At 45.8% G+C, this 27,171-nt stretch overlaps 1 protein-coding gene across 2 annotated transcripts in view; it reads left to right on the top strand.

Annotated features, from left to right (window-relative positions):
* E2F3 (E2F transcription factor 3) overlaps positions 1-27,171 on the top strand; it is a gene marked incomplete at its 5' end in the record, with an annotated part of 73,700 nt that overhangs the window by 35,313 nt on the left and 11,216 nt on the right. For both annotated transcript variants that reach the window (XM_080917583.1, XM_080917584.1), the window contains 2 exons: positions 25,348-25,459; positions 26,820-27,039. In XM_080917583.1, coding sequence (XP_080773709.1) covers positions 25,348-25,459; positions 26,820-27,039 — 332 coding nt within the window. The remainder of the gene's footprint in view (positions 1-25,347; positions 25,460-26,819; positions 27,040-27,171) is intronic.

Genomic DNA, 27,171 nt, shown 5'->3' with positions numbered 1-27,171 from the left:
ATGGTGACTTAGAAAATGCACCTTTATTATGCCATCTTGTGCAGCGTTGCTGTACAATTAGGAATTCGGCATCTACGGAAACAGGCCGTGAAATAATCTTGTCTGTGCTGGGGGAGGGGGAGGTGAGTTGTGAGCTCATTCGTCCATTGTAAGCTGTCACCAACAGTTGCTGCTGTCCTTTTTTCTAAGATTTCATTATTAGTATGTGTGTGTGTGTGTGTGTGCACACGCGCGTGCGCTCACACATGTGGATGACTTTGGAGGTCAGAATAGAGCCTCGAACATAGAGCTGCCGGTTGTGAACCTCCTGTATGTATGCATGGTGCCCAGAGAGGCAAGAAGAGAGCATTGGATCCCCTGGAACTGGATACAGGCAGTTGTGAGCAACCGTGTGGGTGCTTGGAATTGAACCTGGGTCTTAGGAAGAGCAGTCGGTGTGCTTAACATCTTGAGCCATCATCGCTTGGTTTTTCAAGTGACCAGAGTAAGCTGTCAAAAGTAAGTAGCCTGGGGTCTAAATTTTAGTTGTCACAACTACCTTTGGTGTGGAGCAAATGAGGACCAGCATCGGGAAAGGGACACAGTGAGCTAGAGCCACAGCGAGGACCAGTCCAGGTGAATTACAGACGATGCTGTGCAAAGCCTAGCCATGGGTAGATAGGGAACGCTGGAACGTAATGGGCTCTTTGTCCCTTTGAGTATCCTGAACGCTCCCAGCGCACGGCCTAGAAAGAAGCCTCTCCTGACAAACAGTGTGCTTTTGGAGGAGTGTGAGCACGTGCAAGCAGCCATGCTGCCTTGGGTGCTGATGTAACCCTCCTGCTGGTTCCTCCGTGCTGAGCATCAGTGCAGGCTTGCAGACTTTCCCCGCCTGCAGGGCAGACAGCTTGGGAGGTGCTATCCTGGTGCTTCTTCATATCCTAGACAAAGTCAAACACGTGTCTGCTGTACACCCATGCCTGCAGCAGGCTGACCAAAGGTACTTTTTTTATTCTATATTTTATAGGGGAGCTTTTTAAAGGGTATGAAGCAGGACATAAGGTTCATGCCTGAAATTTCAGTAAATGGGAAACTAAAGAAAAAATTATAAGGAAGAAAGGAATACATTTATTTCTAGGGTTAGGGATGCAGCTCAGTGGTGGAGCACTTGGTCTAACAAGCACAGGGCCCTGGGTTCGATTCCCAGTATGGCAACAGCAGGAATGTAGAGGCTGGAGACAGTATCTCCAGACAGACATGGAGGACACTGAGAAACTTTGGGTCTGTGACTTTTATAATGTGTCTGAAAATATCACCTTCATTCCGAATTAACTAAATGGCAAATTTGAGAGGTTGGGGAGGAACAGGTCCAGATCCTCCTGTCTGGTCTGGGAAATATTGTATTTGAAGTCTTTAATTAGGTGTTCCTGTTGATTGTCTGTTTATTAGAACAAAGCATCGGCTGGAAAGAGATGCAGATTCATTGTGTTAACTGGAAGAGAGGATGTATAGAAAGTGGATGATCCTGTAGAGCCAAAGCCTGGCTGCTTTCACCTCAGTTCTGTTCTAGTGGTGTGTGTCTGAAAGGTCCATGTCTTCAGGGTGGACTCTGCCATTGGGAGTCCTGCCATCTCGGAGGTCAGTGGTACCTTTGGCTTAGCTTGATGACTTCGTTGCTATTTACCAACTCTTTTGCTTTGCTTTTTAACTTTGGGCTGTGCTGAAAACATACCTGTAAGTAAAGATGTTTCTGTGTGTACTGAAAACTCTGTACATACGAGTGTGAGCACATGTGTGTGTGGGACAGAAGTCAGCCTCTGGTGTCCTTCCTTGGGAGATGTCCACCCGGTGTTTTTCAGACAGGGTTTTTCTACATTGCCCCGGAGGTCACCTGGAGGTCATCCGTTAAGCTAGGTTGGCTGACCATTGAGCTCCAGAGATTCTGTGTCCACCTCCAGACCAGGATTACAAGAGAAAATCGTCAGCATGTTCTGCCGTGCTCTGTCTGTCCGTCCGTCCGTACCCCTCCCCAGTACACACCAGGGCCCTGGGATCAAACTCTGCACTTAATACTTGCACAGTAAGCATTTGTCATTGAGCAGAGTCCCGATTGTTCTCCCTCTACTGTGGTGGGTGCTTTGCAGTAACTGTTGGAAGGAAACCCTATGGGAAGCTACACTTAACTGTCCCGCTGTCCGGTCTGTTCCCGCTGCAGCTGCCCTTGAATGCCTTTTACAGGCCAGTGATGCCAACGGTGCAATTACATATTCATAAATTCTGCTGTTTATGAGACTCAAGAATTTTGGATCTTTTTTTTTTTGGAGACGGGTTTGCTGTGTATCACTGGCTGATCACTGCAGATCGGGCTGGTTTTGAACTCAGATCCGTCTGTCTCTGGAATGCTGGGTATAAAGGTGTACGCCATCATGCCCATCTCTAAGGTTTTTTTTTTATTTTTATTTTTTTTACTGTGTGTGTGTCTGTGTGCAAGGTCACAGTGTACATTATGGAAATCAAATCACAACTTGGAGGAGTCAGTTCTTCTTTGTGCCATGAGAGTCCAGACAGTTGACGTCAGATGTCTTTACCCAACTGCCTCACCAGCTCTCTGGTTTGCTTGTTACCTGTCATCGTAAAGCAGATGGCAAATTAACACTTACTTGCGCTTTGAACAACACTGAGTTTTCCAGGTCCATAAATGAACATTATTACTTCCTACATGGGCAGGTTTGTACGCAGGGAACTTTGGGCAGTGTGCATGTTCATAGGTGATGTCTGATGGTATTGGTGTTCCTGGGTGCTTTTTGTTAATTTTGATTTACACAGTAAGTTGTGACTCTACACCCTTGCCCATGCCAGGCAAGGACTCTACCACTCAAACCCACGAGCCCATTGCATTTTACTTTGATGGCATTGTACTCACTCTGTGGCTCAAGGGGACTTGAATTTGCAGTCCTCTGGCCTCCGGCGCTGGTAGCTGGCATTGCAGACTTGCTCTATGGTCCCAGCTTGATTCCCTTTCCGAGAACTGATTTATTTGCACTAATGGTAGCTTAGGAGAACTTCACCAGCTGAGTGGGTTATTGTACACTCTGGATTCTTGCCATTCTCATGGGGAAAATGTACACTGTCCATATGGATTGAGTTTATATAGCTAGAAAGTGAAAAGGGCCGAGCACCCTGTCGATTGTGTTCCTCTTCTGTCTCTCATACTGCATGCCCTGGGCTTGATTTGTTTTCTGTCTCTTTGATATGTGAGGACTTTATAAAGACGAAGAAGGCTGTCTTTAATTCTGATATGACCCCCAAGAATTACTTCCAGTTGATCACTTCCTTTGTCTTGGGAGTGGTTGCATTTCTGCGTACTTGTGTGATGCATATGTATGCATGTCCACATGCTTGCTGAGGCCTTGGATCCGCCCCCCAGGGATGGCTTACAGATGCTCACTGCTGTGTCTGCTCTTACACTGGGAATGGGACCTCAGATCTTCATACTTGAACAGCAAACACTTTGCCAGCCGAGCCTTCTGGCTGGGCCCTAGAAGTTCTTTTTTGCTTTTCAGACAGGGTTTCTCTGTGTAGCCCTGGCTGTGCTGGAACTCCACCTGTAGACCAGGTTGGCCTTGAATTTAGAGAGCCACCTGCCTCTGCCATCGAGTGCTGGGATTACAGCCTGGGCAGAAGCGACTTTTCATAGAGCACATTTTTTCTTAACTTTTCAGCTCCTAAATTACGGGTCTCGGAGAGCCTCTTCCACTGCCCCCTCACACATAGAAGAGTGATTCTCTTTTCATGCAGAATCTCCTGCATCATTTTTTTCTGTGTTTAATATATGATTCATTTGATGTGTGTCCCAATACTCTGAAGAGGATACCTGTGGCCTGTGTTTTAAAACGAAAAGTGCACACTATGCCCATGTAAAACCAGAAACAATGGGTTACTGTTGGTACGTCATAGGGGCTTGAGGTAGTGCCTCGCTGTCCTCAAGAGTAGTAATGTTTACTCTTGAGCATGAATGCGTGAAGGAACCAAGTCCACCTGTGTGTTCAGACCTAGGGCAATAATGAAATATTTGCCTTTTGGAACAAATCCCAAGATATACCCGAAGGCATGTCTTGCTTTACTTGAAGTGTTTCAGTTTTAGTGTTTATTCCCAGACCTGAGGCTGAATAGAAGAAACTTGTTACTTAGGAATTATGCCTTTGGTGAGTGCTTAGTGTGAGGATGCTCAAAGTAATATCTGCATTATTTGGAGGTTGCCAGAAAAAGCCACACCTATTTTTGACCTATCATCTGAGTTTTTATGGCAGATGCCAGAGGTCTGGGAATGGTGCTCAGCTGGTGAGCGCTTGTCTGTCATGTGAAGTTCTGGCACTGTGCCCTGTACTGCACACTCAGGTAAGGTAGTGACCACTGGGAATCTCAGCACTTGAGGAAGGAGCACGAGGAATTCCAAGGCATCCTTGCTACATAGCAGGTTCAGGGTCAGCTTGGGGTATGTGAGGCTGATGTCTGAAAAAAACAAAAGGCAAACCAAACAACAAAAAACCCTGTTCCAGCAAGGCTCAGACAGTTTAAGATGTGTAATAAGAAAAGCGGCAAATGGAGATTATTGGGGATGGCTCCTCTGGGGAGGGAAACAGATAAGGGTAACAGCGACGGTTGCTCCCTTCCTCAGTCCCCTTAAGTCTGTCTTCCGGGTCCTGACTAGGATCTGGTTTAACAGGGCAGGAAGAGTCCTGTGTCGTCCGCCTGGGTCCTGCCTACCAGCTCAGCTCCCGTCCTGCGGGCTGTTTGATATTTATGTGTTGGTCTGTTCCTTGCTGTCACCCCCTAGTGGATTCCCACCAAGTAACTGATTCTGGTGTAGCACTATCTTTCTTTTGGGGATTAGCTCTTCTGGAATTGAAAGTGACTGAAGAGAAAAGGTTAAGACAGAACTGTGACAAATCTCTGCTCTCAGCAAACATATAGATCAGGCTTCCCTGCTGTCTAGAGACTGGACGTCTGGTTACTGTGGAGACCCAAGTGTGGAGTGGATCACCCATGATCCTGCATGCAGGGCTCCGAGAGCCTGACTCAGCCTTCCAGGGGAATCTTAACCTGCTCCAGTGTGAGTCCCGTGGTGCCCTTAGAAGTTGTATTTCATTTTGTAATAGCAGATCATGGTTTTGTGCTACCGTCTGAGTGGGTGGGATTGGCCCTTAGCATGGAGCAGTGTAAGGACTTAGGAGATGGTGATATCTGTTATTTGACCCTGGTGTGCTTAGGAGTGGGAAACTTCTTCGGGAATTTTCCAGAGTTCACCGAGTCGCTGCTGCTTTGGGTTCCGTTGCATCCAGAATCCTGCCGACTAGGCCATACTTCCCAATGTCATATAATTAAAAACCAGAAGAACGGGTTTCCAGAATTTGCTTGGAAGTTTTGTGGCACTGGAAACTTGCCTACCCCCGACAAAAGCACCATTGTTCCTTCTCATCCCTCTCCCCTCTGCCTTTAAAAATAATTTGACACCAGAATGGAATACATATTTACCTGTGGTGGCTATGGGCCAGGGAAAGCGAAGCTTGCCTACACAGCAGTGATTTCTGAACCTCACTGCACCCACTGTTAAACTTAGGGCAGCTTCACAGGACAGAGGCCCCTAGATCCCTTTGAGGAATCTTAGCCACATGTGTGTAGTAAGTCTATGCCTCAAGGGTGAGACCTGAGAGGTGACTTTTCTGAATTTCCCCAGACATTTCCACTGTGTATGTGATGAGATGGAGAGAACTGAGCCTTTAAAGTCATGGGGTTGAGCCAGGGGTAAACACATCTGCTCCCAAGTTTGAGGAACTAGGTCTGACCCTCAGGATCCTGGTGGCGGAAGGAGAGAATTGACTCATAGGTGGTCCTCAGACCTCCACAGGAACACCGTGGCGTAAATGTGCAAGCGTGCACACACCCAGTAGACAAACACACAAATAATGTAATACAAAGAACGGGATCCTTGGGGTGGGTGTAGTTAGAACAAGACATGGGTCATTTACTGAGGACGCAGGTAGAGCGTAGCTCCTCCGACGGCTTTCCTGTCTGAGAAGACCTCGGCCTGTAGTGTGTTTGTTTCCTTCTGGATTTCTCCGTAATGGTCTTACTGATTTTGCTGGCTGCAAGCAAAGGTAATAAAATGCCAGAGGCCACCCATGCCAGGGAGGTGAGGGCTGGCCTCTCCTATTTGGCTATGTTTTCATAGCATTAACAGATTAATTCAAGCCCCTTCTGGAGACTTTGACCTCTATAGGATTGGATTGTGCTGTCTTTGAGAGCAACAGTCCTTTCTAGATCTTTTCCTGTTAACATAGCAACAGTTGCGAATCCTTAGGGAATCTGGCCTTATTTACTGGCTCTCCTATGAAAATTTTCCTGTACCAAGTCTTTCACAGTTTTCCACAGGAAGGGAAGATGAAGATTAAGAACACAACTGCTCATCACAGAGGGAGTGCTGACGCTGGCCCCGGGGCACAGGTGCGCCAGTGGCATTGATAGGAATGCGGCAGGGTTGTACAAAGAATGTGCCCGGCACGGGGAGATGGATCAGGGAGAGCCTAGCAACTCCCTACACAGCCAAGCCAGTCGGAGGAATGTGCACACAGGTACAGTGAGGAAGCCTTTACCAAACAGTAAGGTGAAAAAGCAGTTGACAAGAAAACCGATGTCCACTTCTGGCCTCCACATGTGAGCGCATGTATGTACGTACCAAAGACGCCAAGCTTTTGAACCTCACTAGTGTTAGGCTTCAGACACTGAAGGCATTCCTAGGACATTTTCTTCTTCACTTTCTACAACACAGACTCACTGGTTCCACAGTTTGGCTAAGGTCTCTGGCCTGCTCTCCAGGCTCCTGGGTTAAATATTCCGCTGACTGGCAAAAACAGCTGTATGCTGGTGCAACCGAAGTCACGTCTTTTTAACACAGATATCGGTGTTTTCTTTCTTTAACTTTGTAAGCGGCGGAGAACCTTGCTCTGTATGGAATCACAGCCTCCATGCACATTAGTGGACAATGAAAGGTGTGAAGAGAAGTTACATTGCAGGGAGAGGCTAGTGTTAGTTCACTAATAGAGAAAACAGACCACAGTCTATAGGTTACAGCCATATCTCTAAAACTATTGATTGGGCTTTGGGGAACTGTGTGGTTTGGATGTATAAATAATGTTCTTTGACTACTTTTAGAAATGCTGAGTTTTTGTTTACCCTGTGTGTGTTGCTTCTGAGTCAGGTGGTTCTTTTGCATTAATAACACTAACATTACCCAAGAGCTGGCTGTGCTGATAGGAATCTCCACGTGTGTTCCTGGGGTTCTGGGGAGTTCACCTTGGGTTGGGCATTGAGGAAAGCAATGCCTGTAAGACCTGTGGATTAAGCGGGTCCCGGGTGGGCTTTCCAGCTCTGCGGTGGAGGAGGGGAAGTCCTGGGAGGATGTGACGCAGAGCCTTCCTACACGCGTGGTTCCCCTGTCCTCTTGAGTTAATCTGGAAGTAATGTAGTCTAGAGAGAGACTCTGTCCCCAGAGTTATCATGTTCAAACAGCATGGAACTTCCTAAACCTTTTCCACGTTGGTTATAAAGAATGTGTTTTAAGCAATTCCCTAGTATACATGTAATTTTCCATGTAGTAAAGATGAAAGCAAACTTGCACACTAATGAGATGAATATGTCTGTCTAATACTGTACAGTTCAAAGATGCACTAATTTGGTATTTACATGGATGTTCTCACAATACTTAAGAATGATAGTAGGGAAAAAATGTCTTTGTTTTTCATAATTAAGCTGCCATGTTTCTGTAGGCATACAGCTTTGTGTAGACAGTAAAATATATTACACTTTATGACACGTAATCCTAAATCTGAGCCAATGTGTTATAGGCAAAGTGCACTTGTGTTCCATAGAGTGACAGTGTGCACAGCACAAACTGTGTGCTGTGTGTTCACAATCAAGGCTGGGGCCAGGAAGGTGAACTAGATGGCTATATAAATCTAAAATAGAAGCTTCAAACTGTTTTCTTAGTTCTCTGCTTGGTCTCCTAGCTAGTTAATACCTATGGAATAGCACATAGTGCTTAGAAGTATTCTAAGGTACATAAGCTAGAAGTAGTTAAAAGGTAAATGGCTTGGAAAATAAAATCAGGAGACAGAATCTCAAACTGGATACCGAGCTGTACTTGGAACTGACTTTATGCTTGGTGTCAGCTAAATTCCTGTTCTCATAAATAGTCGACTTCCCCGTGACAATGGAGCTACTGAGTAAATCGGATTCCTGATAATGGTCTGTTATTGATAACTGTGGTCTGTTATTAATAACTGTGGTCTGTTATTGATAACTGGTCTGTTTGATAACTGATCTGTAATTGATAACTGTGGTCTGTTATTGATAACTGTGGTCTGTTATTGATAACTGTGGTCTGTTATTGATAACTGTAGTCTGTAATTGATAACTGGTCTGTAATTGATAACTGTGGTCTATTATTGATAACTGGTCTGTTATTGATAGCTGGTTTGTTATTGATAACTGTGGTCTGTAGCTAATAACTGGTCTGTAATTGATAGCTTGTCTGTTATTGATAACTGTAGTCTGTAGTTGATAACTGGTCTGTTATTGATAACTGTGGTCTGTTATTGATAACTGGTCTATAATTGATAACTGTGGTCTGTAATTGATAACTGGTCTGTTATTGATAACTGGTCTGTAATTGATAACTGTGGTCTATTATTGATAACCGGTCTGTTATTGATAACTGTGGTCTGTAATTGATAACTGGTCTGTTATTGATAACTGTGGTCTGTTATTGATAACTGGTCTGTAATTGATAACTATGGTCTGTTATTGATAACTGTGGTCTGTTATTGATAACTGTGGTCTGTAGCTGATAACTGGTCTGTAATTGATAACTGGTCTCTGTTATTGATAACTGGTCTGTTATTGATAACTGTGGTCTGTTATTGATAACTGGTCTATAATTGATGACTGTGGTCTGTAATTGATAACTGGTCTGTTATTGATAACTGTGGTCTGTAATTGATAGCTGTAGTCTATAATTGATAACTGTGGTCTGTAATTGATAACTGGTCTGTTACTGCTAACTGTGGTCTGTTATTGATAACTGGTCTGTTATTGATAACTGGTCTGTAGTTGATAACTGTGGTCTGTAGTTGATAACTGGTCTGTAATTGATAACTGTAGTCTGTAATTGATAGCTGATCTGTTATTGATTTTTATCTTAGTAAAAGTTATCTCTGTGTTAATCATTTTTCTATAAAATGCACTAACATTTTTTCCAAGCTTGCTTTAATAAAGGACACTTTTGTTTCTCGGGGTTTGGTGACTTCGGGGCTTGAATATTCTCAGAGCCACCGTTCTCTTTCCCTAGTGTTTCCAGAGCCTTTTATGTGCATCTGAAAAGTGAGCATGATTTCTTATGTATTCATTAGGAGCCCTGCCTAAGGCCTTCCTGTCTGATTTCTATTTTCCCCTCTGAACCTCAAAGGTAATGGTTCCTTGTAGCATCGTATCGCTGACTGCCTGGCGAGAGTGGGGGGGCTGTGTTGTTCTGTGAGGATCCATCCATGTCCCCCCAAACCGAGGTGCCAAGGCACAGGTGGGTGACACTGGCCCTCTCCATCTAGGCTCAGTGTGGAGAATCTCCTGGTGGGGCTCCCTAGACGTGCCTGGACATCCTTGTCTTTGTTGCTGACAGAGAAAGGGCCGGTTTATGATCTGAGAGATAGGCGATGTGGGTTAGCTTGCTTCCCCCGGTTCTGTTCTGTCCTTTACACGGTGAGATGATATTCTCCAACCCCAGTACTGCCCTGCCAATAACTGGGGAGCTTGAGGACTCTATTCTGAAGGACCTTTGATCATAAGCCCCTCTTCTGGGGCATTGAAATGATTTAATGACTTCAAAAGTCACTCAGCCTGGGGTGGTGCATGCCTTTAATCCCAGTGCTTTGGATACTGAGGCAGGTGGATCTTTGTAAGTTTCAGGTTTGGGCTCTAAAGGGTACATGATGAGACCCTGTCTCAAAAAATGAAATAAAAATTAAATTTAAAGTTGCCTGATCCTGTGTTTGTCTTATTAAGTGTGTTTTGCAGGGGAGTAGGGCACATATGAAGCTGTGTCTGCAAGATTCTCCTGTTACTTGTCTTTAGTAACATAGCTAGAGGGCACGTCAGAGAAATAAATATCAAGAGGAAGGAAATCACTGGGCTTATCTTTTTTTAATTATTTTTAAAAATTTGTTTTATGTGTATGAATGTTTTGCCTGTAAATGTGTATGTGCACCATATGTGTTCCGGTGTCTGAGAAGATCAGAAAAGGGTGTTGGATCCCTTGAAACTGGAGTCATAGATGGTCATGAGCCACCATAGGGTTGCTGGGAGTTGAACCTGCATCCTCTAAAAGAGCAACAAGTACAATAAACATTCCTGAGGAGCCGTTTCTTCCACCTGCCGATGCATCTGAAGGGATTTAATTGATGAAGAAATGCAGTGTGGAAAAGGTTTTCTGTCATTGGGTGAAGAGACTACTCTAAATCTGTCCTGTTACAAACATACTACATGACTCTGTCTTGTAAACAAAGAAGATGGCTCCCAGGACTGACACCCAAAATTGACCTGTGGCTTACATCTGCGCACACACACAGACACCCAAACACAGCTGGCCTGCAGGTTAGAATTTTCTGTATGACATCTATTTTTTTCACATAACATAATATATACTATATATTTTGCATACAAAATAATACATATTTGCTGTATTGTAAATAGTTTTTAATGTATTTTCATTTTCAATTATATATGTGTGTGCCTCTGTGAATATATACACATAAATGCATTAGCCAGAAAAAGCCAGAGGTTTCAGAACACCTGAATAAGATTGGCGTTTTCTGTTTTAACAGGTTTTGTTGTTGTTTCTCCTTTGAGATTATAATGGACATGGTCACACCACAAGGAAAGTCTGAAGTAGGGCAGAAGCTGCTCTGAAGGCTGGTTCTGTCACCGTTATCATTAGAATGTCTGACCCCTGAGAAGGTGACCACGTGAGACCAGAAGTGGAGGGTGACTAGGTCACGGTGTGTGAGGTCAGCTTTTCCTCTTGCTGTCTAGTCATCCTCTTCAGTCTTCCGCTTCTCGCTGTCAGCATCAGCATCCTCATCCTCCCCACCTTCTTCCTCTGCTTCTACCTCATTGTCACCCTCCTGGTCCCCATTTCCTCATTTTGAGTGTTCCCATTGGCAGGTGCATCTCTTCCATTCTCTGCCTCCTCCACAACTTCCTTCTTCTCCTTCAAGTCCTCCGTGGTGATCTCGGAGCTGGTGTCCACTGCCACGTCTGACATGGTGGGGCATGGCGTCTCCTGTGGTCCCATGCTACGAGTAAGGGATTAGCCAAGGTCGAGGACTCCATCAAGAAAGCTGCGGAGTGGCGGAGGCAGTGGGTGGGGACGGCGAAGGTGGCTTCAGTGAGCGTGGAGCAGGACCCGGGGGTAAAGCAGAGATGGCTTTTCAGAGCAGACAGTCCTAGCACCAGTTTTAAGCCATGTGGTTGTACCATGTCTCTAGTTTTATACATTTTCTGTTTATTGTTTGCATATGTGCAGTGCAGCATGTGAAGTCATGAAGTCATAGAAGTCAGAGGATAACAGAAGAGTTGCTTCTCTCCGTCCACTACTGAATAAGTTCGGGGTCATCCGGCTCGTCAGCAAGCCACTTTATGCGTACATTGAGCCGTCTGTCTCTCCAGCCCTTATCTGTGTCTTAATAGGATTTTGGATAGGCAGGTGGTTAAGTGGGTGGATGGGTACATGGATGATTGGTTGCTTGGTTTGGAGGACCGTCTCTTGTCTCACAGGCTGACCTTAAACTCCACTTTGACCTCGTTCTTCCTTCTCCCGTCTCTGTGCTGGGGCTCTAGGAGTCTACACCACCACTTCCAACCAGGCCTCTAGTCATTTTTTACTGGAAACTAGGCGTTGTTGGGTACAAGACATCTTTGTGTTTTTGTAAATATTCTTGAGCTTCAGAACCACAGCCCCTACCTTCATCTTTGAGGTCTTGCTTTGTTCGGTGTGAGCAGAGCAGTATTTATTGGTGGGCTGCTTTTATCCTTGGATGGGGTGACAAATCCTGACCCCAGTTCTCTCCCCTGCACCTGCGATTTACGAGGTGTCTTAGGCTGCCTGGTAGGAACAGTTTCCGACCCCTCAGGAGTGCCCCCCGCTGTGCGTGTTGTTTGTTTCCTCGGTTTTTCTGTACATTCTCTGGGCCCAGCTCTGCTCCATTGAATCTGCCCGAGGCGCTTTCCCTGAGTTTCCAGTGGGGTTGGCGCTCCCACTCACTTCCTCCCTTCCCTCCACTCCTGTCTCTCCTCCTGGTACTCTGCAGGTTCTGGCTGCCTTGACATCCCTCACTCGTCTCTCAGCTCACGGACATTACCAGACCCACCCGTCTTCTCCCTCCTTCTGCCACCTGGAGATTCCCAGCCCCCAACTGCAGAAGGCCTGAGTTCATATGGATGAACGTAAGCGTGAGCAGAATTACTTGGCACATGTCTAAGTGTTGGATGTCCATGGCACAGTGCGAGACCAGCAGAGCTTCCTTCCTGTTGAAACAGTTTCACTCTATTCTGACTGTCCTCAAACTCCTGCTCACTTTATGATCCTCTGGCCTTAGCAGCTCCCTCAGTTCTATGTCAGCCCCCAAGGGAGAAACTGTGTGGTCTTTCTTCTGCCTAGAAGCTGTGTCCGTATCGATGAATGGCAGATTCTCTAGTTTTCCGGCTGTGGGATTTTGTCTTGAATTCGGTTGGATAGCCCAGCATCACCTTTAGTCCTTAGACTGAAGCATGGCAGAGCTATCCCTTATCCCCCCAAAAAAATGATTGGTTGAGCAACAGAGTTCATTAATAAGAATGCGGATGACCCTTAATTTCAGCACTCACGAGGCAAACGCAGGCAGATCCCTGTGGGTTTGAAACCAGCCTGGTCTGGGTAATGAGTAGCCAGCCAGAGCTACATAGTTAAAGCCCGATGTCGAAAGCAAAACAATAAAAGAAGCCGCACACGGGAAAATGGCTCAGTGGGCAAAGTGCTTGTCCCACAAATCTGGGAACCTGAATTCAGATTGCCAGAATCCATGTAAAGTCAGTCAGACATGGTCATGCGTATCTGTAATCTCAGTGTTTTTAAAACAAGATGGGAGGAAGAGGCAGGATCTCCAGGGGCTCATGGGCCAGCCTGGTATACGCAGGGTCTCGTGGGTCAGCCTGGTATATGCAGGGGCTCATGGGCCAGCCTGGTATATGCAGGGGCTCATGGGCCAGCCTGGTATACGCAGGGGCTTGTGGGCCAGCCTGGTATACGCAGTTGGAAATAAGGGACCTGCTTCAAAGTGAAAGGCAAGGCATAATGCTAATACCCAAGGTTGTCCTGTGACCTTCATACACACAGTAGGACATTCACGGTGGTGTTCATCCTAATGAGTACATGCATTGTACACACACACAGATTTTAAAAGAACATATTAAGTTACAAAAGAGATTTATCCCTATAGTCCTAGAACTGGCTGTGGCCCCTTGCCTCTTTTATAGATAAAGTTTTATGGGAACACAGCCCAGGCCATACTTTGATATCCTTTCTGCGGTTGTGCCAAGCCTGACACACTCCTCTGCTCTTTGCAAAACATGCTTTTGAACTCCTGTTTTATTTCACTGTGGTTGAAGCAAGAAATATTTAAAAGAAAAAAAAATCATTAGGCCAAAAGCTAAGGCTCAGAAGAAAAAGTAGAATAGACTAAATCGTACCAGAGTAGAAGATTCCAGAACACTTGCTGTGAAAAGTCTGCACAGCAGGATTAGCCTAAACTTCATCACCGAATATATTTTCCATATTTTTGCCAGACTTAAAAATAGAAATTTGTGTGTCCAAAGACTCTGTGTTCCCTAGTATGGGCAGTATTTATGCAGTTAAGGTTAGCAGTTGTCTTAAGCAAACAACACACCACAAATCAGAAGCATGCGTGTAAAACCCTCTCCTAAGTGTGTGCGGTTCTCCCCGTGTCCGGAAAAGAGTTATCATCTTTGGACTTTGCGCAGAATTCCGACGCTTCAGTGTTACTTATGGCAGGAAGTTATCTACAGTTTATTAGAAGTACTGCCTTTATTGTAAGTTACATTAGGCTTAGTTGATTTACTCATTGGGTCTTTCTCCTTACGTTCTACTCCTGTAGATATAGATATAGCATTTACCTGGTTTGGCCTTGGTCTGTAGATTTTAATGAGCATGTTTGAGAGGTCAGAAGATGGTGTTGGGTCCCCTGGAGCTGGAGTCATAGGCTGTTGTGAGCTGCCATGTTGATGCTGGGGACAGAACCTTCATAAGCACTCTTAACTGCTGGGACATCACTCCAGTCCCTGTGGTTTTGTTTTCAAGACAAGCTCTTGTGTAGCCCAGGCTGGCCTTGAACTCAAGATCTTCCTGTCTCGGGGCTGGGATTGTAGGGGGATGACCCTTTTCTTAGGGTTACTATTGTGGTGAAGCACCATGACCAAAGCAAGCTGGGGAGGGAAAGGTTTATTTTGCTTACAAAGTTTCCACATCAAAGGAAACCAGGATGGGAATATAGAGGCGGGAGCTTATGCAGAGGCCTTGGAAGGGGGTTGCTCACTGGGTATCTCTGCATCTCTTGGCCTTTTCAACTTGCTTTTTTATAGAACCCAGGACCCCCAGCCTAGGGATGACCACACCCACCATGGACCAGCACAGTCCTCTACCCTCTCACCCTCCCCTGTTAATCACTAATTAAGAGAATGCCCTACAAGCTTGCCTACCACCGGATCTTATAGAGACATTTTTATTGAGGTTCTTTCTTAGACGACTTAAGCTTGTGTTGAGTTGACATAAAAACCAGCCAGGATTTTATTCTATGTTAAAGATCAACATCCGATACTGGGTTCAAGACTGGAAGATACTAGAGCTTGCAAGAGGAATAGTCGCCTGCTAACAAGCCTATCTGGAGTACTTACTAATGAATTCGAATTATTTGTATTGAGTTAATCTTGAGACTGCCTTTCTGTGGCCCCAGGTGACTCAGAATTCTCCACAGACACAGGGCTTGCCTTGAACTTGGAGCCAGTCCCTTGCCTCTGCGTCTCCTTCGCCTGTGTTTGTGTTATAGGCTTGTGCCGCCATGCCCAATGGGACTTACATACAGAGGAGCACTCCTGCTTTGGGAAGACTGGCTTTCAGACAGTCGGGGCTATATATGGAGGTCTGTACCTCCAAATACCCAAGTGATGGCCTTGAGGGGAGACAGTTCAACGGATCTGGGGTGCCAGGAATGGATACCATTGACAGCCAGGTAGAACAGAGAAAGAAACTGAACAGAGCCCTGGAAAGGCTCGAGTATCAGTAATAAAACCAAGAGGCTCAAAACACTTCAGCTTGTTTTATATCAGGTTTTAATGTCACCAGACCAGTTAACTTAGTCATAAAACAAAAACAAGATAGAAATACGTTCTTGAAATCTAATAGTGGGGCTGCGGAAACGGTTAATGGTTGAGAGTGCTCGCTGATCTTGCAGAGAACTGGGATTGGCTCGCGGCATCCATATAAGGTAACTCACAATTCCTTGAAGCCACTCCAGTTTCTGGAGATCTCACCCTTCTCGGGTTTGTAGTAGGTACTGCACACAAGGAGTGCACACACGTACATATGCATGGGTGTACACACACATAGAAATTACACAAATGGGGCTGGGGAGATGGCTCAGGGTTTAAGGACACTAGCCACCAAGCCTGATGACCTGAATTTGGTGCCAGGACCCACATAGTGGAAGGAAAAAACTGACTCCTGCAAATTTTCTTCTGACTTCCACATGTGTGCCTGTGCATATACACATAAAGAAACAACAACAACAAAAGAAACCCCGAAAGTTTGGAGCTGGAAAGATGGGTCAGCAGTTAGGAACATTTGCTGTTCTTGCCGAGGACCTGGGTTCCCAGAACCAACATGGCAGCTTATAGACATTTGTAATTACTGTTCTAGAGGATTCGATTCCTCTTCTGGCCTCCAGGAACCAGTATGTGGTGCACATACATTCAGACAAAACATCTATGTAAAAATAAAACATTTTTGTCTTTACAGTTTAGAATTAGATAATAGCAAAATCCAAAAGAATGAGCCTAGGATTAGCTGTAGGTTTCTCAACATGGCCAGTGGATGTGGAAACACGTCTTTGGGGCTTTGAGGACTACTGATGTTGAGTTTTGAATTCTTCCCTTAGACCATCACGTACCAGGGAAGAATACATGGTTTTATTTCTGCAAATGTTTAACGTTCCATACACTGGATGTGTTCCAGGAAAGCAGCAGGTAAATAATCTACAAGGGCCCTTGACTTGGTTGTAAGCAGAACTGGTTCAGGTTTATTGAACCAGAAGAGGAACTTATTGAAAGGATATTGGATAACTCACAGGGTGATTGAGAAGATAAAACCAGTCTTAGGAAACAGTCGGGGCAAGGAAACCTAGACAGCTAGAGTCATAGCTAAGACCTGAAACCCCGTAAGGGGCGTGGCAGTCGAGTTCCTCTGAGGCTGGCCTCCTGGGCCTCTGTGGTTACCATGGTTCTGTGTCACCCCCTGATACTGGTGCCACCACCAGGCTCATCATCAGCATCTGATGTTTCCTAGGGTTCGAGTCCAGGACGGGTCTGTGCTTTGTCTCCATCTAGGTCAAGGGCTTAAAGCTTTGTAGCCCTTTTTTATCAAGAAATTTTTATATGACTCTGGATACATGAGAATATAGAATAGGTATGCAAACTAACAATTTGCTGATAATAAGTTATTTAAGAATTGTTTCAAGTCATTTTTTATAACATGCAATTTTACCACTTATTAAGGACAAAGGCAAATTTGCATACAAATAAAACATATGTTTTTTTTATTTTAAAATGGTCTATGAAACTTGAGCTGGAAAAATTGTTCCTCAACTGTAGAACACATGCCTGGCCTGCTCAGGTTCTGGGTTCAGTCCCCCAGTATTCAGATTCAGGGGGTGAGGAGCTTAAGGAGTTTAATCTTGGCAGAAGAGCACAAAAACTAAAGCGTAGTCAACCTTTTTCACAGTAAATTGATATTTTTGCTTTATGATATTCAATTCTGAATAACACCAGTCACATAAATGTATAGTTAAATGGCAGAAATATGATTGGGGTTATTTCAGAAATGATTGGGAAAATCCTGTTTTGTTTTCAGGTTTTTAATGAAGCGGAAGTCAACAGAAGCAGTAGTTGTGTTTTTTGTCTAAGACTGCACTCCAACGATAACACTAATTTGATTTTCCTGTGCTGAGGAACAATGGCAGGGAAATACTAAAAAGTCTTTATTTTCCATAATTAAACCACAGTGTTTCTGTCAGCGGAAAGCTTTGGGTGTTTGGTGGAAACACAGTAGTTTGTGAACTACATAATCTCAGATTGGTGCTGTTTGCCTGGGGTGTGTTCATTGGTGGTTTTTCTGGATCTCAGATTGGTGCTGTTTGCCTGGGGTGTGTTCATTGGTGTTTTTCCTGGAGTGAAGGCACGTGCAGTGCGGGCCGTGTCTTGTGTGTTCAGAACCCAGACACCTATGATCATTTTACGGTGTTTAATGTTGGGCTAACTTTTGATGGTTAAACACTCAAAATCCTTTGACTACTATCAATTAGTGTGTGTGTGTGTGTGTGTGTGTGTGTGTGTGTGTGTGTGTGTGTGTGTGTGTCCGTCCTAAATGTGGTTATGCAAACTTCCATATGGGGTCAAGACCCTCATCTTAAGAAGCTAGATGTTAAGTACAGGAACTGGAACAGGGAGGTGGGTGTTCTCAGGTTCTGTAGCAACTGTACTACTCACAATGCACACTGACAAGACAGCGCTTTCTTAACATAGGGGCAGCTCCAATAGTAGGCAGATGAATGATGTCTACCAGAGACTTCAGCACTGTAACAGTGAAGGAAAATGGCAGAACAGTAGCCATGTTGGCCACTGGGAAACAGCCCAGGCTGTACGCAGCAGATTGGGAGATGTAGGCAGAACGTGGAGTGCGGTAGAATATCTAAGATGGGGAGAGTGAGGTGGAGGGCATTGCAAAGGCAAGAACGTGCAAACGTTTCGGGAGCTTTTCCTGACAAGTTGAAAGTGTCCACTCATCTCAGACATGGCAACAACAGGTTAAAGAAATGGTTTCACCCGAGTTCAGGGGCACAGACGATTTATCAGGTAGAGGCTAAAGCACCAAGAGGTCTACACCAACAGTATTTAACAGAAAGAAAACACAGTCTTTGTTGCATTTGACTTTGACCTGAACAAAATTTCAACAATCATGGTGCGCATAAACGGCCGATTTATCCAAGGGTATAGTGTGTTTGCAGGGGGAGGGGGAGGGGTGGATGCTGCAGCACTGGAAGATGACATCACAGAATAACAAAATTGACTAAGGCAACAATTGACTTCGTAGGCATCTTACATAGGGGCAGCAGCAGCAATGGTGACATTGGTTCTCCTGGGAAGGCACCCAGTGTAAACACTTTGAAATGGGGGACTTTGCTTTAAATTATCTTAAACTGTTGTTAACAACAATGTAGCAGGGCTGGAGAGAGAGCTGAGCAGTTAAGAAAATCTGATACTTGCAGGGGAGACCTGGGTTTGATTCCTAGCACCCATGTGGAGGCTTGAAACTTTCTGTAACTTGAGTTTCAGGGGATCCTCTTCTGACCTGTGTGGGCACTGCATACACACGGTCCTCAGACATTACATGCAAGCAAAACAGCAAAACGTCCATAACATGGTTAAAACAAAAACAATGCGCAGGGCAGGTAAAGAGATGGCGGACGGTTAAGAATGCAGAGTGCTTCTACAGAGGCCCACCTCTAACCCCAGCTCCCGGGAGCACTCACACCTCTGACCTATGAGGACTGCTGGGCTCAGATGCATGTACTCCCGCAGAAGCAAACACATACACGACAGCATTTTTTTAAATTTTTTTTATTGCTTAGGAAGGGAGGCAGATATTGATTAGTTCATGACCAAATGGCCTCTGAGCATCATGTGTTGGCGTGCAGCTGCTTTTCCTTCAGAAACTCATAAAAGGAGAATTGAACCCCAAGTGACTCTGTACATAAAAGTGGCAGTGCAGTTTAACAGAAGAAAATGGCTGAGCTTGGGTAGTCATTGTAATTCAAGAAGTATTGTTGGGGAAGTTGGCTGGAGCTCTTAGGTCACCTGCTCAAGTTAGCTCTTACCCTTGCCTGGATTGGCCTGGTTTCTCTCGGTTCCTCACTCATTAGCTCCCAAAGGATGCTGTTCTGAACTCACCTCTAAGATCTTCCTGCAGGATTCCTGGTGCCTTCCTTTCAGTTTGTGTGTGTCCCCTCAATAGCAGGGACCATTGTGCGTCCTCCAAGACTTGCCCATTTATGGTGCACACAACTGGGAGGAGACAAGAATTGGAGAAACTGCTGTTTGGTTAGAAACAGTATCTCCTTATGTGGCCCTGGTGGCCCCACAACTCACTATGTAGATCAGACTGTTCCCAAACTCACTGAGCTCTCCTGCCTCTGCCTCCTGAGTGCTGGGATTAAAAGATGTGGGTCACCACGCCTCGACTGCTGTTTCTAATACCCGGGTACCAGCGAACCAACACCTGTTTCGGTTATACTATGGAATTGCTAGTTTGAATAGCGTAAGTTTAATATGTGGATGCGGCCAGTTTAAAAATACAATAAAGTGTTATAAAAATAAGCATGAACTCATTGCCTCATTTCCTTCCATTGTACTTCTCAGAAATAGCCACCATGAGCATTTGATAATGGACCTTTTTTTAAATTATAGGTCCTCTGAATGAGGTCCAGGGAGCTTCAGCCTCGTTATCTTCCTGCCTCCACTTCCTAGCTTCGCTGGCCACGGATCTCCCCGTGCCTCTCTCCCCTAGGAGGAATTTTTGTTCACATCCATAGTGTGTGCTCCCTGCTGCCCCATGTGATCACATATTTACAACTCCAGTCTCTTTCTGTGTGGCACGTGCTGCGTAAACTCCAGCCAACGCACAGACGGACACGTGCCTGCATACACGTAGCTCGTACAGGTTGACACTAAAGCGTTGTGGTAGGGAATTGGAGGATCAGTCTCTTGTCTTATTTGGGATAAATAAACAAATAAATAAGTGTATGATGGGCATGTCCTTCGTCTTGCTCTGGGGATCCTAAGCCACATAAGACTTGCTTCTGGGCTGGGCACCTTTAATCCCAGCACACAGAGGCAGAGGCATGCAGATCTGTAAACTCAAGGCCAGCCCGGACTGCTTAGTGAGTTCCAGGCTATGTAGTGAGATCTTATCTAGAAAATAAGACTTGTGGGCCACTGTTGTCATTAAAGCCATTCTGTGTCAGCCTGTAAGTCGCTTACAGACGCAGAGGATGTTCATCTTGTAGCGTCAGAAAAGTCAAGGTTGCTTAGAACCGGCACAGACCTCGTTTGCTGATTAGCTCAGTACTACCTCACAGAGTCATCATTAACGTGTCTGGAGTAATTACTATATTATGTAGTTATGAGGAAGCAGTCACTGCATGCACTGCAAGACATGTTGATAAAATAGCATTCATGTCACTATTATTTGTAAAAGACAAAAATTAAAACTATTACACTATGGGGTTGTGTATCTGTATATTATATATACTTAGATTCATTTACATAGAACATCTGAAAAGTTGTCCAACTAACTTCCCGGTGCGTATTCTTGGGAAAGGAACCTAGGGATCAGGAGCAGGAGAAATTCTTGCTTTTCACATTTACCTGTACGTGGTGATCAAAGTGTAACTTGCATTTATTATGGAGAGAAGAGGTTTGGCTTTTCTTAATAGATAAAATAATATTCAAGTTTGTTATAAAGATAATATCAAGAGCTAGAGAGGTGGCCTCGTGAGTAAGAGCTCTTAGTGTTCCTGCAGAGGAGTGGGGTTCGTAGCACCCACATCCTGGCTTACAGTGCCCTGCCACTTCCGCTCCAGAGGCTTAGCTCCCCTTTGCAAGACTCTGAGGACACCCATTTGTGTGCACGTGCATGCAGAGATAATGAATGAAGAAAGCCCTGGACAAGTGGCTCCGTGGTTGAGGGTTGAGTGCTTGTTCTGTCGGAGGACTGGAGTTCAGTTTCCAGCACCCATATCAGGTGGTGGAACTGTGACTCCAGCTCGGAAGATTTATAGTTTTCTGGCCTCTGTGGGTACCTACACACATACATATGAATAAAAACTAAAATAAGGTGGTATTGGTTGACAGTAACTTCACGGGTTTTATGTGGCAATCCTCCCCAAGCCTCCCGTGAAGCCGTTATAATCCTTGATGAGGCATCCCAGTTCTGGGCTCTTGAGAATGTTGCTGAGTGTTTTCAGCTTCAGTCTTCCCACGCTGAGTAGAAGGTGACAGCAACTGCCGAATGGAGAGAGCTCATTAGATGCCATAGCTGTTGGGATTCTGTAAACTCCGCCCCTCAGTTACCTGGCAACGCCCAGGTATGCTCCAACCCAGTTACCTGGCACTATAAAGGGGGCTGCTTGCCCCTCCTTTTCCACCCCCCACACACGTGCTTATGGCCGGCCTCTACTACTCTACTTCTCTACTCTCCTGTCTCTCTGCCTCTACTACCCTCTTGACTCCCCCATGACCTGAATAAACTGTTCTGTACTATACCATCATGTGGCTGGCCTCTCAGAGGGGAGGGATTTCCAACATGGTTCCCCCCCCCCAGAGGCGTCTCCGTTGCCCCCATGCCTTGCCGTACCTCCATGGGCCATATCTTCCCCGTTATCTTCATCTTTTAACAACATAGGTGCCGAAACCCAGGGCATCATCTTTTCTTCTTTATATACACATCACTGGTTCCTCGTGTGAGGAGATTAGATTTCCTCACGACCAGACATCTAACACTGCGGTAGTATGAGGCTGTGTCAGGACCCTTGCTTGGTCAGTCTTTCCGTTCACCTAGAGTTAAAGGGCTCAGTCCTCAAGCCCCGTGCTTTCGACTGACCAACTGTGAGTCAGCTGCCATGAGCGTTTTACTTCCTTCACTGGCCGAATATGAAGCTATCCCAGAGCACAGAAAAGGTTGGGCGAGGTGTAGAGAAGGATGTGGACCTACTGGACCTCCACTTGACTCTTAATCTCCACAACCACTTACTCAGAACCTTCTGGCCCCGGTGTTTTGGGTTTTTAATAGAAGCTTCATTATACAGGCTTGATTGGCTTAATTATTGGCATTGACAACCAACTCAACCATTATCCCCCTTTCCCTGTCTGCCTGGAGACAGTTTGTCACAGGCGTCACAGGCTCCTGTCCTGAATGCTGTTTCCCAGCTGGTGGGGCTATTTGTTAAAGAGTTACAGAACCTTTAGGAGGTGGGACCTAGGTCACTAAGGGCAGGCCTCTGAACGGGACACCTGTCCCTAGTCTTGCCACTGTGCTAGGCTAACACCCCACCGTGCTTTTTCCTCAGTGGTGGGCTGAAACTCCTAAAACCATGAACTCAGATCAACCTGTCAAGTAGTCTATCACAGTAGCACAGAAAACAATGTAAGCCTTCTAGTAACTCACCACTCAACATATCAACAAGCCAGAGTCCGGTCCCTAGAAAATCCCTAGGTTTGGGGAGTCTGTAAATCTACCAAATGAAGTACGCGCTTCATATCACAGTTCTCAACTGAGGTGCTCACACTGTGAGCAGACAGAAGTCTGTATGCTTCAATTAGCCATGTTTGGTGAGCGTTACAACAGTCATGTCCTGTCACAGACCTTAGCCTTTGCCCACAGAGTCCGGACACTATATATAGCCTCGCTCAAATTGGGGACTCAAAGGAAACATGTCGTTCATTCCAGTCTAGTCAGGCCTCCCATTCGTGAAATTGAAGAAAGGGAACAAATTAAACCAACAGAAACACCCACTTAAGAAAGCGGAACACCATACAGTGATCACTTCCCATCGTCCCTGTGTCTTCAACAGGGACGGCAGATGTGGACTGACTGGGTGGGGATGAGATGATTGATGGGGCTGCTATCGGGCTGCCTTTCTTCCATGGCTTGTTTGTTGGTGGTGTGGATCTCTAAACCTCATGAGTAAAACCCTTGGGAGACTGAGACATGGCAGGCCTGTGCTCCTGCATTTCTTGTGCTATCCAGTATTTAGAATTGGTTTGCCTTGTTGATGCTTAGTAACCACACGTGAAAACTTGGTCATTGAAATTACAGCTCAGTCACTTAGCAGTAGACCTCTGGGAATTTAGCTTCCTTAAGCCTTTCCCTCAGCACAGATTAAAGTGGCCTAGGGTGATAAGGCAGAAGTCACATGTACCGCAGCTGCTGGCCAGAGGCTAGATCGTGCCTGAAGGAGAACATAGATATGGGGCCTCCAGGCTCTTCCTGGATCCCAGACTTCAAGCATTACCTTCTGTTGACTTTACCTTGGTAGGTGAGACAGTCTGAACTATTTGGGTTGTTCTTCAGACATAACAGGACCAGAACACAATGGCTTGCTTTCAGAGGGTCTAACCTCAAAATTTTCTATCTGTAACAACTTTCCAGTTGCCACAAGAAGTCACACACACACACCACACCACACCACACACACAAACCTTACCATTCTACTTTCTACCAGAGCCCTGCAGTTCCCATTGCACCCCCCGGCCCATCTTGACTTTACTGCTGTTTAAAACACACTTCCGGGGTTTCAACTCAAAGTTCTTTTGATAAGAATACTTTTATTGGCTAATGCAACAAAAATATTGCTCCTGACGCATGAACAAGGTCAGAATCCTTTCTCTCCATCTTGTTTGCAAGCCTATGTTTGCCTGTAGTTCCAGGAAAATCTGTACAGTTAAGTTTTCCCAGATGTGGCCTTGTATCATGCAAGCGAGTTGCTGTGGGGGTAGGCCTGGAGGTATTACAGCCATTAGCCAGACCAGGTGTGCTCAAAAGCACTCTAACTCTGAGGAGCAAAGGCTGGTTCTCCAGAGAGCTGGAAACAGTGGCCAGGATAACAGGGACTGGACAAGAGAGCTGGGAGCAGGAAATGACTTAGGGAACGCAAGTTGCTGAATTTTCTTTCCTGGGCCACTTGGTGAGCCCTTAGCTTAAACGCGCACACACCTGCATGCCAAATAATACTTGGTCTTCTATAAAGCCGAGGTATCATTTTGATATAATTAGTATCAAAAGGAACAAGCTACGATGTCCTTAGTGGAACCTTAGTTCCACTTAGTGGAACCTCAGCACTGGGGAGAGGAAGACAAGTAGATTCATGGAGCTCACTGGCCAGCTAGACTAGCCTAATGTACAAATCGGAGACCAATAAAAGTCCTATTTTAAAAATCAAGATAGGGTGCCCTGAAGTTATCCTCTGGCTTCGTACGCACGAAATGCATAGGCTCTTTTGTTTTGTTTGAAATCCAGTGTGTATTTGAGACCTGTAGGATGTAGTCTGTAGGCTGCAGTAAACTGACGGCCAGTGACTACTGCTGTGGACTGGGTTAGCCAGCAACTTTTCACGAGCAAGCCAGATAGCCATCCTCCTCCGCCAAGTCACCCTATATCAGAGGCAGTTAATCCGCAGCTGCAAATCTCCCGAGAAGACGCTTCCTAAAGGGAGCCTGGTACATATGTCCCTCCAGGTGTCTAGTTGTGGAGACGCATTGCTCTAAACACCCATCATAATCGTTGGTTAAACATTTCCCAAGCACTTAGTCTTCAGTCGTGGATTCCTCTCCCCTTTGCTCACCTCGGTTCCTCGCCGCAGCTCCCAGAATGCAGAATGTGTTAAAGGGGTATTCAGTGGAGTGGAAAATAAGTTCAAAGCTGCCATAGAGGTTCCTTACTTGCCCGGTGCTTGTGCCGTTGGTTGTAGCCCGTGATGGTGTGTTTGCAATGTTTATTTTTTCTGATGAAGGACCATTTGTAGCCTGTAGCTCGTTGTGGTCTCGGAATCACTCATTTGATGAATGTATATGGAAAGACTGATTGAATACCTACGGATCCAGGCTCTTCGCCAAGCTCTGGGATGCAAAGATAAATGAGGACTGTCTTAAAGGGAATGAGAGGATAAGCAAACGCAGTGCCTAGAGAAACCCCCACGAGTGTCAGCTTATGTTCCGTAGAGCATGAGATGTTAGCAGTGTAGGTATAGGGCCACAGCGGCAGGGAGTTTGTGTGATGGGTTGGCCTTCTGAGTGAGACCCCGACCGTGGGGCATGACAAGCCAGCCACAGGGTGGGACAGACAGGACGGTGACAGCTATCCCCCCCTTCTGATTACAGGCAAAGCGAAGGCTGGAGCTGGGCGAGAGTGGCCAACAGTACCTCTCAGATGGTCTAAAAACCCCCAAGGGCAAAGGAAGAGCTGCACTACGGAGTCCCGATAGTCCAAAAAGTAAGGATGCTTTCGTCTGTTTCCCTGTTCTCCTTGGTGTGGGACTCCCAACTTGCAAAGCTTGTGGCTGGAAGGGTGCCAAGGTGTGGATAATTTCGGCATGTTTTCTTCTTTCTTTCTGTGCCTATGCAAAAACACAAATACAGTTTCTGCTGGCACCTGGCAGAAGGCGATGGTCATTCCCGTGCCTGAGTGCGTTTGCATCTTGAACTAGTCAAATTTAATTTCCCCTTCCCTTAATGGATGGTACTTAGTGTGCAAGGCTGGAGGCACATGTGGTGGCATGAAAGATGCCTCTGCCAACCCCGTTCTCCAGCTCAGCACACTGTAGCCTAGAAACTGGGCAGAGCTTGCCGAGCATGGGTACGCCTGGGCTCAGTCCCCAGCACCACACACACGACTGTGGGAGCACACACCCATAGTCCCAGCATTTGGGAATCGGATGGGGAAAGGTCATGAGTTCAGCATCATCCTCAGCTACCTGGTGAGCTCAAGGCCAGCCTGGGCTACCTGAGACCTTTTCTCAGGAAGGAACAAAGTCAGAGTTAGAGTGCATTTGAGCACACCTGGTCTGGCTAATGGCTGTAACGCCTCCAGGCCTACCCCCACAGCAACTCGCCTGCCCTCAGTGGGTCCTGTCATCACGTCATTTGAGAAGGGAACGAATGCGTTCTCAGCAGTCTGATCGCTCCTCCTCCGTTTCTGCACTTAATGCAAAGCTAACTTAGAGATAGATGGCTCTGCTTTCCCCCACGGTCTCTGTCCCCTGCAGTCTGTGTGTGAGGGCTAAAGTAGAGCTTCCACGTGAGCTCTGACAGAGGAACAGCACAATTCTAAATCATGACATTGCATTTAAAGGAGGTGGGAGTGTGAACTTTTGGGACCCTTCTTCATCAAAATAAGACTTTTTCTGATGGATTGACCCGGGATAACACAGCAGCACCCTATTAAGGGCTGGTGAGGTCTAGTCTCTTCAAGACTCTGTCTTGAACAAAGATGATTTGGCTCCATGAGTTTAGGCTTCTTAAATGAGATGCCTGGAGGCCTCAGCATTTTTTTCAGCCACTCGACAGATACTTTTAAACACCTAGACCCAGAGAATGGGGTAAGAGAACATAGAAATTACTGACAGTCCAAGGAAATGTTATTACCTGACGTAGGAAGTCCTTATTGTCTCTTCCTTTTCTGATAAAACAACCTCATGGTTTTCTGTAGTCTACCCCCAAACAACAACCAGCTTTGCTTTAGATGCTAATCTGGCTGCCGTGGGAAAGAGGGCCTGCTTAGCTGCAAAGACACCCTTCATTTCTTTACCTTTCCCCCTGTCCCCCACCCGTTCGGTTTTTTGTTTTTCTTTAAGCTCCAAAATCTCCCTCAGAAAAAACGCGGTATGATACATCACTCGGTCTGCTCACCAAGAAGTTCATTCAGCTCCTGAGCCAGTCGCCTGATGGGGTCCTGGATCTGAACAAGGCGGCAGAGGTGCTCAAGGTGCAGAAGAGGAGGATCTACGACATCACCAACGTGCTGGAAGGTATCCACCTCATCAAGAAGAAGTCTAAGAACAACGTCCAGTGGATGTGAGTAGGAGCCCACTCTCTTCCCCAGGCACCAGACAGCTCCTCGGTGCCTCCGTTTATCCAAATTTTACCTTCTACATTCAGACCCATACTTCTGCCCCCTTCCTCTTCGACTCTGTCTCCCGATTTTCT

This window comes from Micromys minutus (genome assembly GCF_963924665.1).
Source record: "Micromys minutus genome assembly, chromosome: 6".
NCBI lineage: Eukaryota > Metazoa > Chordata > Mammalia > Rodentia > Muridae > Micromys > Micromys minutus.
Note: the sequence above shows the minus strand (reverse complement) of the source record. Positions and strands in the feature narration are given on the sequence as shown.